Below are 17,346 nucleotides of genomic sequence, written 5' to 3' on the forward strand. Positions count from 1 at the left end.
TGCATGTAACCTTTGTATGTCACACTGAAATCTAACCTTCTGAAGAAGTGAATCTGCATTCTGATCTGGGCAGGTAAAAAAGGCTTGTCCCCAAGCTACTGAAAATCTGAGAGGATAACATTTGGGAACTGTGTGCTAAAACTAAAGGCTGGTAGTAGTTACATAAGACCAAACCCACTTTTTTTTTAGAAAGGCAGAGGAAGTCCCATAAAGTATTAATATAGTTTAGTCTGGCACTGTTCCCTTTGGTTCATACTGAGCAAAAATTTAGTTCACATCATTCTTGCCAATTTGTTTACTTGTTCAGTTATTCCAACTACTGTCAGTTTGTTTTTTCAATGGCCCTCTTTCTCTCTCACCATTAGCTTGGAAGAACCATTTGTGCTGGTGTGAACTAAGAAGCAGTTATAAACAGTCTATTATGACCCGAAGGCACAATGGGAAGAGATAAACCCAGCAGTATTGAAGTCTACTACAACCTCTTTCTTCATCTTAGTTGGAAGATTCGGTAAACACCTGCATCCAAAATAAGCAAAGCAAAATTGCCCTGGTTATTTGGTGTTTTAAAAAAAAGTCCTTGACAGTTTCAGCATTTAAACCTTTATTGCACAAGATATAAAACATTAAAATACCTTACAGATGCATTTTACATAGACATGACAGACAAAAAACAGCTGAGCGCCATAAGTGGTTCTACACAGCTTCAGTGCTTCTTCATACTGTTAGAGGCACGCAATGCTGCTTTGGTACCTGGAAGAGGTGGAGACTGCCAAACAGCTGAACTTGTGCGCTTGAAATACCTCGGCTTACTTTTGTAGAAGATAGCTTCTAGTTTAGGACTTAAGATTACTCCAAAGAACTTGTTGATGTCCGGAGGGTTGTAGTATTGGTATGTAACAGCTTCATTAAGCTGAAGACCTGAGGAAACAAGCAGTTATTCTGTGAGTAATCCTTCAAGTAGCAACACATCTCCACTTGAAGCACTTCTACATGGGGAGGAAAAATGTGAAACCCAATCTATGAGTGGACTCTAGCCAGCAGCTCAATTCAGCTGCAGCACTCACAGGATCTAGGTATGGCTCGGCCTACATAAGGAATACCCCACTGTAATTATCCAATAGTCTCCACCACACAAGCAGACTTATCATTTTGATTCAAAAAACCCCAAAGGAATTAAAAAGCAAGTTTGTCAAATGACCAAATAGAGGCAGGCCTGTAGAACAGAAATTATATTTCAAGCTGGTCAAGTTGGCTACACGATGAATCTCCTTTTTCCCCCCTGTAAGATTTTATTAAAGCTTTTTCACAATGCAAGAAACTAAATAAAAAACAAAAACAGAGGAAGAAAGAAGAAAGTGCAGAGTCCTCTCTCAAAGGTAGTTCTTAACCCACAGAAAGCAGGGGACCCTCTCACCTGGGGGCTTGCCTTTCTTTTCCCAGTCTCTCACCCCAGAAGATCTTCCCTTCCTTGCATCTCACTCAGGGTCCTTCCACCAACCATCCACCATCCAAAAAGAGCATCTCATAGAGAGCAATGAAGCCTACATTGACTTTGCTCTCTCCGTAAGGTTGTGTAGAGGCGCTGTAAAGGCTCTTGTGGTACTGTCAGGTTCTTGTAGCAGAACTGAGCTCTGAGAGATTTGTTTATGTATTTTACGTGTTAGGATAGACCCAGCAAAAACTGAGAGGACCATCAGAATCTGAAGCAAGAACCCTGTAATTTCAGTGATACCATTTTGCGGCCACTGAAAACTCACTCTTACCAGTGGCCCATGCAGGGATGGGCTTCCTGGGCTCACTTTCGTCATCCGTGGAGTCATCGCTATTCAAGTCCATTCCATAGTCATTGTGGTTGACTTTGAGGGACTTGGTACCTTTCAGACCTTGGGGACTCATTTGACTAGAGCGGCCAGCAGGAGATTTCTGTAATAAAGACAAGACCTGAATGGATTGGTTAATGTTACAGGTGCAGCAATTTGCCAACAGGGCTCTGTGGCTACCCATCTTCCAGTGCCTTCTTAAGTTTCTTATTATGCAAGCACCTCAAATGACACTGTGGATATGTCCTCTGGGATCATTAATCACTATGAAAAGCTTATGATTACCATATCAGAATATTTAATATGGAAGGCGGATGCTCTAATGAGCTTGAAGTTTTTTGTTTTATTTTCTGTAATGTGTGTATATTGTTATTATTAAATTTATATACTGCCCTTCATCCAAAGATCTCAGGGTGATTCACAAGATAAAAAGATAGAATCACAAATAAATAGTTAGAAGCAAAGCAAAGCAAAACAAAACAAAAACACCCATCCCAAATACATTTAAAAGGCCATAGAATATTAACCAGCCCAAGGCCTGGTTGAAGAGATATATAATGACAGAGCCAGGTGAGCTTCCCTGGGGGAAGCATTCCACAAGCAGGGAGCCACTACAGAAAAGGCCTGTCCTTGTGTTGCCACCCTCCAGACCTCTTGCAGAGGAGGCACACGAAAAAGGGCCTTAGATGATGATTGCAGAGGCCAGGTTGGTTTATAAAGGGAGAGGCGGTCCTTGAGCTATTGCAGGCCTGAGCCATTGGTGGTACAGTCCAAAAGATAAATAGCTAGGGAGATGCTGGTGACTGCGCCACAGTACTAAAAGGCACCAGCTATGCAAGTTCCTGAAAATTAAGGCTTGAGATGGGTAGTTCCAGTTTGTCTATCAAAATATGCCACCAGGGAGTGGCTACTTCAATAATGAATACATGAATGTACACATTGCAAAAGCAGCCAGTTACATTATACATCGGAACTGAGCGTGTTCCAACATGCTGACACTTTGAAACACCACGAAGTCTAGGACTTCATAGACACACAAGGGCATTGCTATATATAGCGCTCACAGCTTCCTCCTTAACTGGCTGAAAGAAAATAACTCCAGGTCTAACCAGAACAATGCTGAACTGCATTTTTGCTGGCTTCTAGCAATCAATCCTTCTCCTGCGCTTTTGTGAGTTATTGGAGCTGCACACCAGATACTCACAAGGCAACATGGGAGATTATGAAGCTTCACCTCCCTCATTCTGGTTGCTGCCAGGCTAAATGGAATAGCATACCGGTAAGTGTGTGTGTAGGGTGCGAGACACCATTGCTCCAAAGTAACCCCCTCAGTATTAGGAAGCACTGCTTCTTCTAAGTCCTTCCTATGGTGGTGCTATAGCCAGTACGTTTTTTCTTTAAAAAGGTTTAGGGGGTTCTCTCATTTTGACTCAAGAAAATGACCATTTTATAGTTCAAATTGGGGAAAATAAATACAGTAAATGGACAAAAGTACAAAGATTCACAAAAGGTTAGGGGTATGTCCCCCCCCCCCCAGAAAAAAGCACTGGCAACAGCCATGGAGGGGCTGCCCTTTACAAATATTCCCAGTCTTCTTTGATAACAGCAGTCAAACAGCTTAGTTTATCATATTCTCATGCCCCCTTGTGCTCATTTGTTAGAACTGCAGCACCTTTAGAATTCATAAACAGCCGTAGGTTTCTTCCAATATGTATTCAAAAGAGTGTTATTTTTGATGCCTTGTCTCCTTCAAAGAGGAAGGAAGTGTACAGCCTCAGGAAATGCTTAATGCAGCGTCTGGGTCACAAAACTCACTCAAAACCCTATGCCAGTGACAGCCAAGCGGCTGTGCTAGAAGGTGTTGGTAGGGTGAGGGGAGAAGAGAAATAAAAGGTCTCCAAGTTGGAGGCATTTAACATTCGGCAATATACCACCTGGCTGTTCTTGATCTGCTTTAATCACAGTGTAGGCCCCACTGATGCTTTGAGGTACACTACACAGCAAGGATACACTGCAGGACAACAAGTGAGGGGAACGGCAGAAACAGACACTGCCCCATCCCCAAGTGCTTACTTAAGAGGCAAAGGGAAGGGAGGGGCAACAGAAGGCAATTTTGGACTGTGTCTGCCCACTGCTCAGGGCATAGGCAGAGTGAATATATCTCCGAGCATAAAACGGAGGACTGCTCTTAATTTCAGTTACTGAAAAGGTGTCACAAGTTTGTGAGATACCAATGGACATCCAAGTCACTTTCCAATTCAAAGCCCAGGTATCCGACCACAGGCCTCAACTATCTATTGCTTACCTGGGCAGTTATATTCAACCATTTATTAGCAGCAGGAACTGTGTCCACCTGCATAGCTTTCTTTTCTTGTTGCAGCTCGTCTAGGCGGGTAGAATTCTGTTCACCCTATTGGCAGGATCAGATTTATTAGCTGACCATTCTACAATGGTCTTTGATTCCATCCACTTCACCCAGACTGCATTGAAATTTAGTAGGGTAGCCTCTTCACTAGAAGGCACCAGCAGCTATTTTTTGTAAAGATGCAGAGGGTCTTCAAAAAAACAAGTTTCTTTTCAGAAAAATCCATTAAGATGCTCCACTAATAAGTCTGTTAACTCTTCCTGCCTGCTCCCCCATCATCAGTGAAGCATAATTGTGATCGCTACCTTTCCCCGGGTGATTCCCCAGACACCCATCCCATTCCCCGAAGAACAAATATAACTGTAAACTCAGTTCTCTTGTAGAGCATATCGTGCAAAAAAATGTGCACAAACTTACAATCTGGTTCAGTATGGTGGGAACATAGCTGCACAAGATTAACACAGCACTTTACAGAATTTAAATGGTGTCAGACAAGCAAGTACTCAATTCAAGCAGTTCCCATCAGCAGTACAAGGGTCAAGTTGATGTCCTGCATTTTGAAAATGCATCTGCTAAAATTAGAGGGGTTTGTTTACATAGCTGCTGGCAAGTGGGGCTTTATGCCCAGCCCCACTTCAAATCCTGGCTTTCCAATTCCTTGGCGTACCTTCAGATTTTCTTCCTCTTCTGTAACTACTGCTAGCTCCTGGGGTCTCACCAATTTCTCTTTATCATGCTGTCCATGGTGTCTAAAAAGTGAAAGGAGAGCATACATAAACATATTTACCTGTGACAAGATTACTAGCAAGTGTGTGTTAGGACTGCAGCTTTAGGCAGTTTCCCTTAATTACAAAATGCACATATTACCCCAAAGAAAGCCATATGGTTTTAGAACTGGCCCTTTTACACACAATTTTGGGAAGTCATCAGAATTGCATCTACACCATTCCATCAAGTGTTCCTAGGGTCATCCAACCTTGTAACCGAGGAAGCAAAGTCCTCACCCTTTCCCCTGTTTTGTGCAATTGTGCTCCAGCATTTTCTTAATTTCTCCAACGGTCTTCCACTCTCGAAGTTTGTGCCCTTCTTCCTGAAACAAGGAGTACAGAATCAGCACCCACCATAAACACAAAGAGCAGGTGGGGAAATGCCGAATCCCTGTAGTGCAGTGTTTCTTAACCTTGGGTCCCCAGATGTTGTTGGACTACAACTCCCATCATCCCTGAGCTCTGGCCTTGCTAGCTAGGGATGATGGGAGTTGTAGTTCAACAACATCTGGGGACCCACAGGTTGAGAAAGGCTGCTGTAGTGCAATGAAGAGAACTCTGCCCCATTATATTTAACTGCTGCTTATGTGCACAACAGTAATTGTATTAAGAGAGGTTTTATTGTAACAACAAGGTTTATTAAAAAACTAAATAGCCAAGCAGAATGCTTTAGAAACAAACCAAGCAGTTCAGACAATACTTCTCAATTCTCACGCATACGTGCAGCGAAAACCACAGTGGGACTTGGGTGCTTTTCTCATGGCTCCCCAGGAGATATAGAAGGTAATGTCTGAGCTAGAGGATTTTGCATTCAATATCTCTGAGGGCATGTGGCAATGGTATTACCTCTTATCCACATGAATGCTAGGAAGCTAGATGCAAAGGCATTGGAGTAGGTTTGAAAAACCTACATATTCTCACCACCAAGAGTCCCTCCATATTTTGCTCACTCCTCACCCCTTCTGACAACTCCTCATGGCCTGGCTTTGTTAGTAGGAACCAACAGGTCAGCGGAGATTTAAATGCATCTTCCTCTTTCCAAGGAGACCTCCAGGGTTTGATACTTCAGGCAACAGCAAATGCACTTTTCAGGATTACAATAAGACGTTGCTCAGGAGTTTGACTATTTCAGTCTCCAGCATGCAGGGCTTAATCCTCTGCCTCAGTTTCATTCTCTTCTGTACACCCTTTCACTTGACATTCAATACAGTGCTCACCATCTGAAGCACCTTCTGTTTTCGCGCTTCTGCTTCCCCCATTTTCTTAGTAGATATTCTTTTCTTGGTCTTTTCCTCTGCTACTTTCTCTTCCCGCACCTGTGTGAAAGATCCTTTTATATTTTAGTTTTCATATTTCAGACCTCAAGACCATACTGAATAACAATTCATATAGTATCGCGCGGGGGGGGGGGGGGGAGGGAGAACAGAATCCAGTTAAGAATTATCAACCCTACATGCCTGTGAAGTACTGATTTGAGTTTATGATCTCAGTGCCGAGTACCTAGTGCGATCCTGTAGTCAGTGCCAGACCAGAACTGAAGAGACCCAGGTTCAGATCCCCACTGGGTGTAGCTCATGAGGTGACCCTGAGCTAGTTGTAGCCCCTCAGCCTCCCTGGCCTCACAGGATTGCCAGGAGCAAGGCTCGGGAACCAAGTGCCCTCCATATGTTCTTGGACTGCAACTCCCATCATCATTACCTTGGGTCACACAGGCTGGGGCTGATGTGAGTCAGAGTCCAGAAACATCTGAGCAAAAGTTCTTCAGCTCTTGTTAAAAGGCCAAACCAAAAGTAGCCAACGTGGTGCTTTCCAGAGATTATTGGACTACAACTCCCATCAGCCTCAGTCAGCATGGCCAATAGTCAGAGATAATGGGAGCTGTTTTCCAGCAACATCTGGAGGATACCACATTAGTGACCCCTGGATTACATATACTGTATGCAAAGAATTAACGTTGGTAGCTTATATAATAAAACATAAAACCACATCTCTCAGAATGGATGACACAATATACCAATAGGAATCTGCTTACATGCTCTGACCACTGTCATTAAAAGGCTAGGAAGAAAATGGGACCGTCTCCTACCTTCTCGCTCCTTTCTTCATGTTGAGATAACTTCTGCTCCATCCTCCTTCTCTTTTCTTCCCCCATCTGCTCCACCCGTTCTCGAGCTTGCAGTGTCTTTCTTAGCCGTTCTTCCCGCTTTCTGTGAGATATGGAGAAATAGGTGTGTTTATAGTAGAGGCTGGGGAACCTTAGGCCTGGCACAAAGCCCCAATTTGGCAAGCAATGCTGCTTCCCCCAAACCACGTCCACCAGGCCCATACCTGGCATGATATGTGGTATCAGGTATGGGGCAGGCAGGGAACGCGCCACAGGGAACCTTAACATGCACTCCCAATTATTCATTAGCAAGGAAGGCTTGCTATCATGGCCAATCAGCCTGCTGGAAGTGGCTGCAGTACAGAGCTCCCCATGGGTGTAATTTGTATAAGTGGCCTGCCATGCCTAGCTTAGACTGCAGGCTGGACTTCTCTAGGTGACTGGCCCCCAGTTATCCAAACGGGACTGAGGGTGAACAGCTACCTACAGCCTTATCTCTTCTAGTCGCCGCTTTTTTTCTTCCTCAACTTTCTGCTTCCTCTGCTGCTCAGCTTCTTGCTTTTTTCGCAAACTCTCAAGACGCTGTCGCTCCTTTTCCTATGATGTGCAGAAAGTTTAGCCTACTTCCGGTTGTGGCAACCATTTATTATTATTATTATTTACTATTATTATTTATTATTGACCCACTAGCCAAGAAAAGCAATGTTTTCGCCAACCTCACTACCACGAGTTAAAGCCAGATCAGTACGTGTAGCTGTACTTAGGTACGTGAAACACCAAAACCTTCCGAAAAGATCCATATGCAGCTAAAATAGGTAGTGCATTTAGGGCAGTTAAGTCTTTTTTAAAAAAACAATTCCCAGGCCACAAAATGAGAAAAATAGTTACTTACAACAAACTCTCCCTTTGGTAGGATGAATATGAAAAGGAAAGGAAAGACAAGTTACTTAGTTTCCAAGTCTAAATGCTAACTAACCAGTTCATTAGAGTGATTCAATAGCAGTTCCTTCTGCCTTAGTAAAGGAAAGGCTTGTGAGAAGATGCAAAATGGCCCCGGGGCCCAGCAAATAACCTCTTTACCTTATCAATAATAACAGAGGAGAGATGAGGCAAATAAATCCCAATTTGCTGCCTTAAAGCTATCAAAGATCCCAAGTTCCACAGCAGGAATGGGAATTAAATTAAACCAAACCAAAGCTGGGAAGTCCAACAAGCTTAATTTTGAAGAGACTTCAGCCATGCTTCAGATAGGACAAAGGGCAGAAGATGATGGCTTGGTCTGACCGGTGACCTCCCAAATTGGTTTCCCCAAGAGTAAGGCAGACCGATCGAACCCACATGCCCAAGTGGAGGAAGAAACTTCTCTTGCTGGTATGCGCTGGAAATTTCCCACGAGGCCACTTACAAAATGACAGTCCTAGCCCCAACCTCACATCTCTCAGTGTGATAAAAGGACGCATAAGCCCACACTATTAGTTCACCAAACCCAATCCAGCTGGCAGCAGTTCTGCAAGGTCTCATGCAGAGGTCCCTTAGCCCTGCTACGCAAGGTAACTGCAGCTGCCAGGAGCTCAGTGTGTAGCAGACTTTTAACTTGAGCAGCATCCTTGACACCTACCTTGGAGGTAGGCTTACTGGGCGTGCCACGTTTGATGAGATTTTTCATGACACTATTGTGGCCTGCAGACCCTGGGGATTTGAGTAGCTGGCTCTTCTGTATTGTCTGGAAGAAGTTTTTGAAAGGCCGAGTGATCTGTCGGAAGAGTATGGATGTTCTTAGTAGCTGGCCGGTGCTGTGGCATCAGAAAAGGGCCATTATGTTGTCCTTGGCGTTTACTTACCTTGCCTGGGCCAGATAAGGGCTTGTTTGCAGGAGATGTGGGTTTTTGACTAGGAAGAGAAGTGCCTTCATCCTGTGTGTGCTGGGCAGCAGGCAGTTCATCCATTGCTTGTTTATAACTCTGGCTCCTGAAAAGAGCATGAAGTGTATACATAGCAATCCCAATTACATAAATTATCCTTGCTGTCAGAGATCTGAAGACTCCCAACGATTCAACATGATCAAAAGGTTTTGGGCCTCTTACTCATAGAGGTCAAGGTGCCCTATAAGCTCTCCAGTGACGCTCAAAAAAAACAGGGGAGGGGGAGAGGGATTACAGAGGAAACCACAAAAACAAAACAAAACAAAACAAAAACCTAGCAAGCACAAGAAACAAAAAACCTTCTATATATTTTTGAATCCAAAATTTCGGGCTCTTCAGATTAGAGTAAAATAACACCTTGATATAGTAACATGTTCAAGAATATACAGTTGTTCTTGGAAGTAAAACAGAATCCGTTCCAGAAATCCGTTCCAACTTCCAAAACGTTCGGAAACCAAAGCATGGCTTCTGATTGGCTGCAGGAAGCTCCTGCAGCCAACTGGAAGCTGCGGAAGCCCCTCAGGCGTTTGGGTTCCAAAGAACATTCGCAAACTGGAACACTCACTTCTGGATTTTCGGTGTTCAGGAGCCAAAACATCCAAGTACCAAGGCATTCATGATCCAAGGTACGACTGTATACTGTTATGCCACATGGTTTCATGATAGCCAATTTTGCCTGACACTTCCAATTCTGAGTCAATGTACATGTACATGTATTAAGCTTACCCAGATATCCAAATTTCCTCTGATCTGTTATACTAGGAGATGTTCATTATGGAGCTTTTACCAGTAAAGATAATGGACTGCATACTATTTCTAAGTCCACCCACCTGCCAACGGTGACCCACTGAGTGGAGGGATGGGGTGGGGGGGAATAAGAAAAGAGAGAAGAATCTGGCTCACTGGCTGTACCCATCCTGGAAGAACTCATCTCCCAGAACAAAGATAAGCTTTCATCAGATATACTTGTGTAACCAATCCCTAACACAAGGCGTCATGATACTTTCCAGGAGAACTCTTTCTACCTGAAACAACTTTTGGTAACTGCATTGACTGGAAACTGAGGTGGATTATATCAAAGCTGAAAAGAAAAAAGAGAGGCCACACCAGATTATGCTCCCAAAAGAAAACATACCGTATATTCTGCAATTGCTCACGGGGACAGCTCTGGGCTGAATAGTCAGCTCCACAGACCTGGGTGTCAGTAATTTTAGTTTCAGCTGTTTCTGTGGAGAAGGCACAATTAGTTCAATGAAGGGTATTGTCCTGAAACAGTATCACAAAAGCCACCTTCAACTGACGGCAGCTAAGGTTAGGTGGAAATCGTACCATGGGCACAACATGTACTCTAGACAATGCTAACCTAGGCATAGTATCAGTATGCCGAGATTCAGGTCTCTTGTGCCTCAGTCCTTTACATTGGAAGGACAAGATGCTAAGCATTTATGCAGGTTAACTTATATGACAGTTCCCCTTTATTCTAAACTTGGAAACACAACCCATATAATGAAAATTCTAAAGAAACAAAAATAGATTTTTAAAATAAAAAGAAAATGATTCAAACAATGCTATAGTGGGTTGATGGCAACTTCTACTTTCATTTGTTTCACAAAGTCCTATGCTGTGCAGGCAGCTTTGATTGCATGAAGCTGTTTACCTTTACTGCATGATTCCCCTTGCTGCATCTCAAGCGGAACTGGACTTTGCAGAGTGCAACAAATATTCAGACTAGGTGCACCCAGAGCACAAGTCATATTTCGTAGTGTGTTCAAAGCCTATAGGAAAAAAACAATGTTTTAACACACAGTGACAGTCTTTCTACAAGGTTGAGCAAGCTGAATCCTAGATGAAGCACATGCATAACTTTTATTAAAAGGTAAAGGACCCCTGACAGTTAAGTCCAGTCGCGAACGACTCTGGGTTGTGGCGCTCATCTCGCTTTACAGGCCAAGGAAGCTGGCATTTGTCTGCAGACAGTTTTTTCCAGGTCATGTGGCCAGCATGACTAAGCCGCTTCTGGCGCAATGGAACACTGAAACCAGAGCAACTCACACAAACAGTAAAATAAGCACATGCCATTTTTTACGTAGAAAGATGAAAGAGAGAGAAATATTAAAAGGTTATTTCCAATAAAGCAGCTATATAGCACCCAGTGAGGGAACCCAACTGAAGTCAAGGAAATATTCAAACACCAGAAGCAGGAGTCTTGGGATCAGTTTATACTATTAGAAGCTCAAATAAAACTTTCTTAGACTAGCACTACAGGCAGTGGTGTCATGGGGGACTAAGAAGAGAAGGCATGCTTATTCAATTGCTCTCCTAAACAAAGCCTTCCTCCAATATCTGAGCAAAAGCTTCAGTGTGGTCATGTAGGTTGGGCCTACCTGGCTTAGAAAGGACAAAGAGTCAGAGATATGTAAAGTTGAAAGGGACCACAAAGGTCATCTAGTCTAACCCCCTGCAATGCAGGAATCTTTCACCCAACACGGGGTTCTAACCCAAAACCCTGAGATTCAGAGTCTCATGCTCTACTGACATAGCAGGGGTGGTGTCTTGTTTTGGCAAATTAAGGTGAAAAATATCCCAACACAGTAGCAGCCGGCAGTGCAGACTTAATTACTTGCATTAGTTAAGATGGATAATGTCTGTTCAGTTGCACAAGGGGTGATAGTTCTATCTTGACACAAGAAACTATGTCCCTGCAATGAGATACTTTTACAAGTCTAATCTGACACCCAAAACAGAAAACAGGGGTGGCAAATAAAAACTTCTTCCCAAGACCACACACAAGTGTTAAGACTCGGAACCGCCAAGAGGCTCGTGTCTAAGGCCCTAATTTACTTCTCTACCCAACAGATACAACACTTAAGTTTTCCTCTGCATTTTGCACAAGTCTCCAAGTTTTGTTTGGATGCCTTTTAACATGGAGCATCTATCACTAGCCATTCTGACAGAACTAACTGGCCGGTCCTCTGATCCAACCGACAGCTTCGTACAAGATTATGAGGGAAAGTGATCTGAACTAAAGCAGGTGCAAGGAAAGAGCAGGCAATTCACCAGGTGTAACCCAGTGGATAGCTTAGCAATACCTTACCTCACCGGTTTCAGCATTCTGTGCCAAAAAAGGCCTAAGGAGAGGCATTTGACAAAGCGTTACCCATCCCAACAGAGATCAAAACAATGGCTGAATGAGCAGATTAAAACCTTAAGGCACTTCCAAAGAACAACTGACGGGCTACTTGAACAGAAGTGGAATCTTCTGATAGAACAAAGCTGAAAGAACAGCATATTGTGTCCCCAGTCTAGCAATCTACTTTTTTATGCCCTTCAGGGTGCAACTTCAGAAGTTTAAACTGAACATAAGGCTCCAAGGAAAGGTAAAGACTTTTTGCAGAGCCACTGGTCTTAAAGTGGACAGTAGAAAACAGGAATGGAGAGCATGTAGACCTCCACATGTTGTTGGACTCTGGCTCCCATCATCCCTGACCACTGGGCAATGCTGGTTGCAATTGATGTTGCAATGACATTAGGAGGCCCACAGTTCCCCAGTCCTGGCGTAAAATGACTTTAAGCTATACGTTTATTAGGAGCCCCATAGTTGCCAAGGGAACAATGACCAATCCTTTGGTCAAGTGTGCCAGAAACACATCCAAAGTGTTAAATAAGCACCATTCAAGCATATATCACAACACATATGTATGCAATGAACCTCTTTGTACCCTGGGAACATTTTACCAGTAGATTCCTGAGCTGAGGAGCAGATCGCCACATAAATCTGGGAAGGCGAGGAGTATAGGCCAGACAACTAGGGCTTTCTTGTCAATTAGGACCAAAAGCTCCCTCTGCCACTTGTGACCTTGGTCAAGAACCAAAGTGCAACAGAGCCTTGAGACTGAGGCTACTCCCAGTCTTTGCTCTTCCACTGTAAACTACAGACAGAACCGCAACTCATTTTCCACATTATGAGTATTTTTCTTCAGTGTACATTCCACTAGGATCCATCCACACTAGAGGGCATGACATAGATGCTGTGGGTAGGGTGTTTGATGCTCAACACACATTAGCAAAACACTTGTGATAGGTGCCATTTTATGACCCTGTTTGTTTGTTTTGTTTTAACTGCCACTAAGAAAATTTTCCAGGTAGGGGTGATTTTGGGTTTGGTCTTTTTTTTGTAATGAAAGAGATATAGTGCTAACACATCACTATGCTATACTGTTAACATTTAAAATCCATCAAAAGAAAAACATATTTCCGTGATTTCCATTTTAGCAACCTTTATCATGGCACTGGTCAGAAATTTGTTTTTTAAAACTCTTTTTATTATTATTTAAAGTTAAAGTTATAGAAGAATCTTCCAAAGGGCTTTGATTTCTGTCCGTTTGCTAAAGCTTGCTCACCTATGTTTGCTGGTTTCATCATCCATGAATATATCAATGGAATTGTGGCCTGGAGAATAAAAAAGTTAAAGAAAAACATTAGTTGAACGAATGCTTGAAGGGTAAAAGTGTGGTTTGCTTCTCTCCCTCCCATTAGCAACTCTGTCAGTCTCAGAGGCAGAACTTTAAACATATCAACAAGTTCTGCTACAGTGAAGGGTGTATGTGTGTGTATTCTCTCTGGTGTGTGCACATACACATGGACAGAATTAACATACCAGCCCATTTGCTACTTGTCTTCATTCAGGACTTTCACTGTGCATGACAAAGAGCACAGTATGCCACAGGTTTTATTAAATCAGTGTTAGTTAAGGGGAGATGTGAGGCGTGAACTATTAAGGAATACCAGTGTACTTTTCAGAGTAGTTCCTAGCCTGCAAAAAGAAGGCAAATACACTGGGTGTACCAGGGTTAGCTATCAAGTTTCGAAGGCCCTCCAATTAGGAAGTGACCCCACACTCTCTATATAAGCAGCATATTGGAGATGCCAATTTTTCCCATATGTCACAAACCTAAGGCTACATATTGACAGCTTGTAGAGCCTTACATCCCAGAACTGAATTGTCTTTACTTACAGCTTACTTGGCTAGAGGTAGATGAGGAGTCCCAAACTGCTTTCTTCTGAGCAACGCTCTTGTGGATGGATTTCCGAATCATGCTTTTCCTTTTGTTAGCTAGTGAGTATTTCTCCGCGAGTGACACTCGCCTGCTCTTGCGAGGTCTATTTGGAGGGGGGTGGCCTGACTGAGAGTCTGCAGAAGTTCCAGCGTTGTTCTTTAACCCTCGGGAAAACTCTCCCTCGGGCACCATATTAGTGACTAGTTCTTGGGCAGGAAAGTCTTCACTTTCACACATTGCTTTTTCATTCAAAGATGTGTTTGGAGTGGATGTACGCATTGATCCGACTTTTTCTGCGTTTCCCGGATCAGTTGTGTCTGTCAGCACCAGCGCAGAGCTATCTGCTACACCTGCAGCCCCAGGCCTATCAACTGAACAGCCACTAGAACCCACAGTGATGATTTCAGGGTCTCCATTCATCTCCTCATTCAGTTTTCCTGATAATTCACTATTTTGGCTACAGTCAGTACCAAGTGCTCCACCACCTACTGGATACATAGTCAACTTATCACACTGTACTTCTGAAGTTGGTTTCGCAACAGAGCAGGCCGCAAAACCAGACATGGATCTTGTCATCCCCACATCAATTTTTTTCAGTTTCTCTTCACATGGGGACAGACACTGAGAAGGTACTATCTTTACACTGCTTCGTCTTCTAGACAGTCTTAAAAGAGAAACAAGCATATAAACTTATTGTTAAAAAATTTTTAAATCTAAAACAAAAGTTTATTCTATGTTAAGCCACAGGGTGGCACCAGAAACTGGGATACAAATTTCAGATAGTCCACAGAGCTTTTTTCCACTAGAATTCAGTGTGACCACACCAAATCCCTCCATTTTCTTTGTAGTGTTATAGACAGGATAAACCTAGAAATTAATAAATGCTAGGACTTTGGTTATTTGTAGTATGAAGGGAGAATGCAAGCTGCAAAGGAATTCCTGGGCTGGCTTATGCAAACCAGCTTGGCTGTGAGAAGAGGAGACCTGCTAGCATTACAAAAAGGTGTTGAGGGGCCACAGAAGGATCCTTTGGTCTGGGGAGTCAGATGTCACAAAGGTTGCCAGGGTAACTGTGAGGGGCCAGGAAAGGGGAGTTTTGAAACAGGGGCTTCTGGGCAGAAGGAGGAGGAAGTAAGGCTGAGATCCATCTTAGAGAAGGGGACGAAAGGTCGCCTGCAATGCCGTGGGCCATGCTGTATGATCTAGACTCCCTCTATGCAGGCTGAAGGTGTAAATAGGCAAATAAACCCTATTTCTTAAAGCATGACAGTGTCGGCCGTGTCTTCCATTCTCCAAAGGGACACAGGCCTTGCATGTGTGCCTGTGGCCCCATGTGCTCTTGCCACTGCTTGGCAGAGAGAGGGGCAGGCACTGGGCTTTTGTAACAATAGGTTACTCCATTGAATAGTCATTGTCCTTATTAGGTGCCGAGCAAAGGGTAAAACTAAGGCTTGATTTAAGCACTGTATGGTGCTGGCTGATGAGTATAATCTTGAAACAAAGAGAAGAACATGATATTAGCAAAACCTGGGGACAACCACTTTAGCAAGTTATAATTCAGTCCTAGGCAAGTACAGAATTGATATAGCTCTTTTAAATACACATAGATGAACATCTAAAAATATTATATCTCTGTGACCTCTGACTGCAATACCTTTTTCTAGTTATTTCCTTATATTCATCCTTAAAACATGAAGATCGTTTCTTCTTCCGATACTTCTTTTGAGAAGGCGTTCTGGGCATCAGCTCAGGCTCAGCACTGAAGTTGCTATTAAAAACAATCTACTGAATAATTGAACTGAACCAAAATCAAAAATAAAGATTGCAAGTTGCATTCAACGTTTGGCATACTCAAGAGGAAACCCACTGAAATTAATGGACATTACTAATCCATTGCTCCCAATAAGTCTAGTCTAGCCTCAGCAAAGTTTAGTTGGATTCAATACTATACGCTGGTCCCTGTTTCAGAATAAAATCTTAAATATGATACTGCCATTCTAGCAGGCCAGAACATGTTGCAATACCAGCCAGTTGATAGTAAAAGAATAATATATTCATATGTATTTATCACAGTGAAAGCCACTGAATCCACATGCAGAAAAGCCCCTCAGTCAGTCCTAAACTTCTGATGCAAATACCCAGCTTACGCCAGGAGCAGAATAAACCAAAAACAAAAACAAAACCCACATGCCAGAGAGACAGCTTTGGTTTCCATCAGACTGGTACTCTGCATTTTTTAAATCTCTTAAGAATAATGCAGAGCTTATGGCACTGGTGGAAAAAGTCATACTCCCCTTTTATAAGATGCTTGGGATTCAAGGGTCAAAGCCTAAGCCCACCTATCAAACATCTTCAGGGCTTCGTCCTCGATTTCCCGCAACCACACCAAGCATTTATGTTCAGCATTGAACAAGAATTCTGTGAACTTCCGACTACAGACATCTAGAAGATGAGTGGGGCCTCCTGCCTCAGCCATGGCACTGCTTAAAACAGGAGAAAAATACATTAATCATTGCATTCTGCATTTGATTACATAGTGATTTCCTCCTAGCAGCAGATAATATTGACAGCCAACCAATTTTCTTACAAACGTGCTTGTCTGAGTCTACTACGGAAACTGAAGTTGAGCGAGCACGCTAACACACCAGCAAGACAAATGAAGAGTAACCATCAACTTATACATATGTAATGTTAAACGACTTACGTCATGCAAAATCAGTAATAGGGAGAAACTAGGAAGCCAACGCTGCCCGGGTTTTCAATACGGTTAGGAACGGTTACTTTTCAACTAGCCTGATTAGATTTTGCTTTTAGAAGAGTTAGATTAAGCGCCATTACGTTTGCAAATTGATTAACTCCTTTGCTGCTTGCCAGGGGCTGAATGGGGAGAGAGCTTCCAGGCTAATATAAGAAAGGGAAAAGAGGATGAGCGCAAGCCGCTCCCTCCCTACCAAGATAAAGGATTCGAGCAAAGCTAGAGGAAAATGCTCAAAACCTGCTAGTTAATAGCAAATCCAAGGAAACAAACTTAAGTTCTCCTTTAACTTAAGTTCTCCGTCGGCTGCCCAGAAAGAGGCAAACTGCAAACCCTGCACCCTGCAGGGAGCACACCTAAAACTTGCACGGTAAGTGCCTGAATTCTTAAAAACAACACAGCAGAACGCCCTCCCCCCGCCTCAGCGTTCGAAGCGAGCGCCCGCCCCCCTCGCGCGCCTTCTCACCCCTTCTGCCGCGCAGCTACATCGCGGCTCACGCGCAGAGAGGGCGGGTTATACGGATAGACGACGCCTATTGGCTGCAGCCTTTGTAAG

The 17,346-nt window shown here is 43.3% G+C and overlaps 1 protein-coding gene across 2 annotated transcripts; it reads right to left on the minus strand.

Annotated features, from left to right (window-relative positions):
- Positions 1 to 584: 584 nt before the first annotated feature.
- LOC310673971 (inner centromere protein B-like) lies at positions 585 to 17,319 on the minus strand. 2 transcript variants are annotated; one of them, XM_083432836.1, is made up of 19 exons: positions 16,740 to 17,319; positions 16,375 to 16,515; positions 15,690 to 15,803; positions 13,993 to 14,699; positions 13,379 to 13,427; positions 12,073 to 12,106; positions 10,636 to 10,753; positions 10,114 to 10,204; positions 8,898 to 9,024; positions 8,675 to 8,809; positions 7,949 to 7,960; positions 7,544 to 7,653; positions 7,039 to 7,159; positions 6,170 to 6,268; positions 5,190 to 5,275; positions 4,853 to 4,934; positions 4,126 to 4,230; positions 1,764 to 1,923; positions 585 to 918 (listed from the first exon to the last, which is right to left on the minus strand). In XM_083432836.1, exons 1-19 carry the CDS (start codon positions 16,742 to 16,744, stop codon positions 704 to 706), a joined length of 2,511 nt encoding a protein of 836 aa, XP_083288962.1. In that variant the 5' UTR covers positions 16,745 to 17,319; the 3' UTR covers positions 585 to 703. The 2 variants fall into 2 exon arrangements, with proteins under 2 accessions (XP_083288962.1, XP_083288961.1); XM_083432835.1 differs by lacking the exon at positions 16,740 to 17,319 and having other exon boundaries at positions 16,375 to 16,684.
- Positions 17,320 to 17,346: the final 27 nt, after the last annotated feature.

Source organism: Podarcis tiliguerta, assembly GCF_965153285.1.
Source record: "Podarcis tiliguerta genome assembly, chromosome: 1".
Taxonomy (NCBI): Eukaryota; Metazoa; Chordata; class Lepidosauria; order Squamata; family Lacertidae; genus Podarcis; species Podarcis tiliguerta.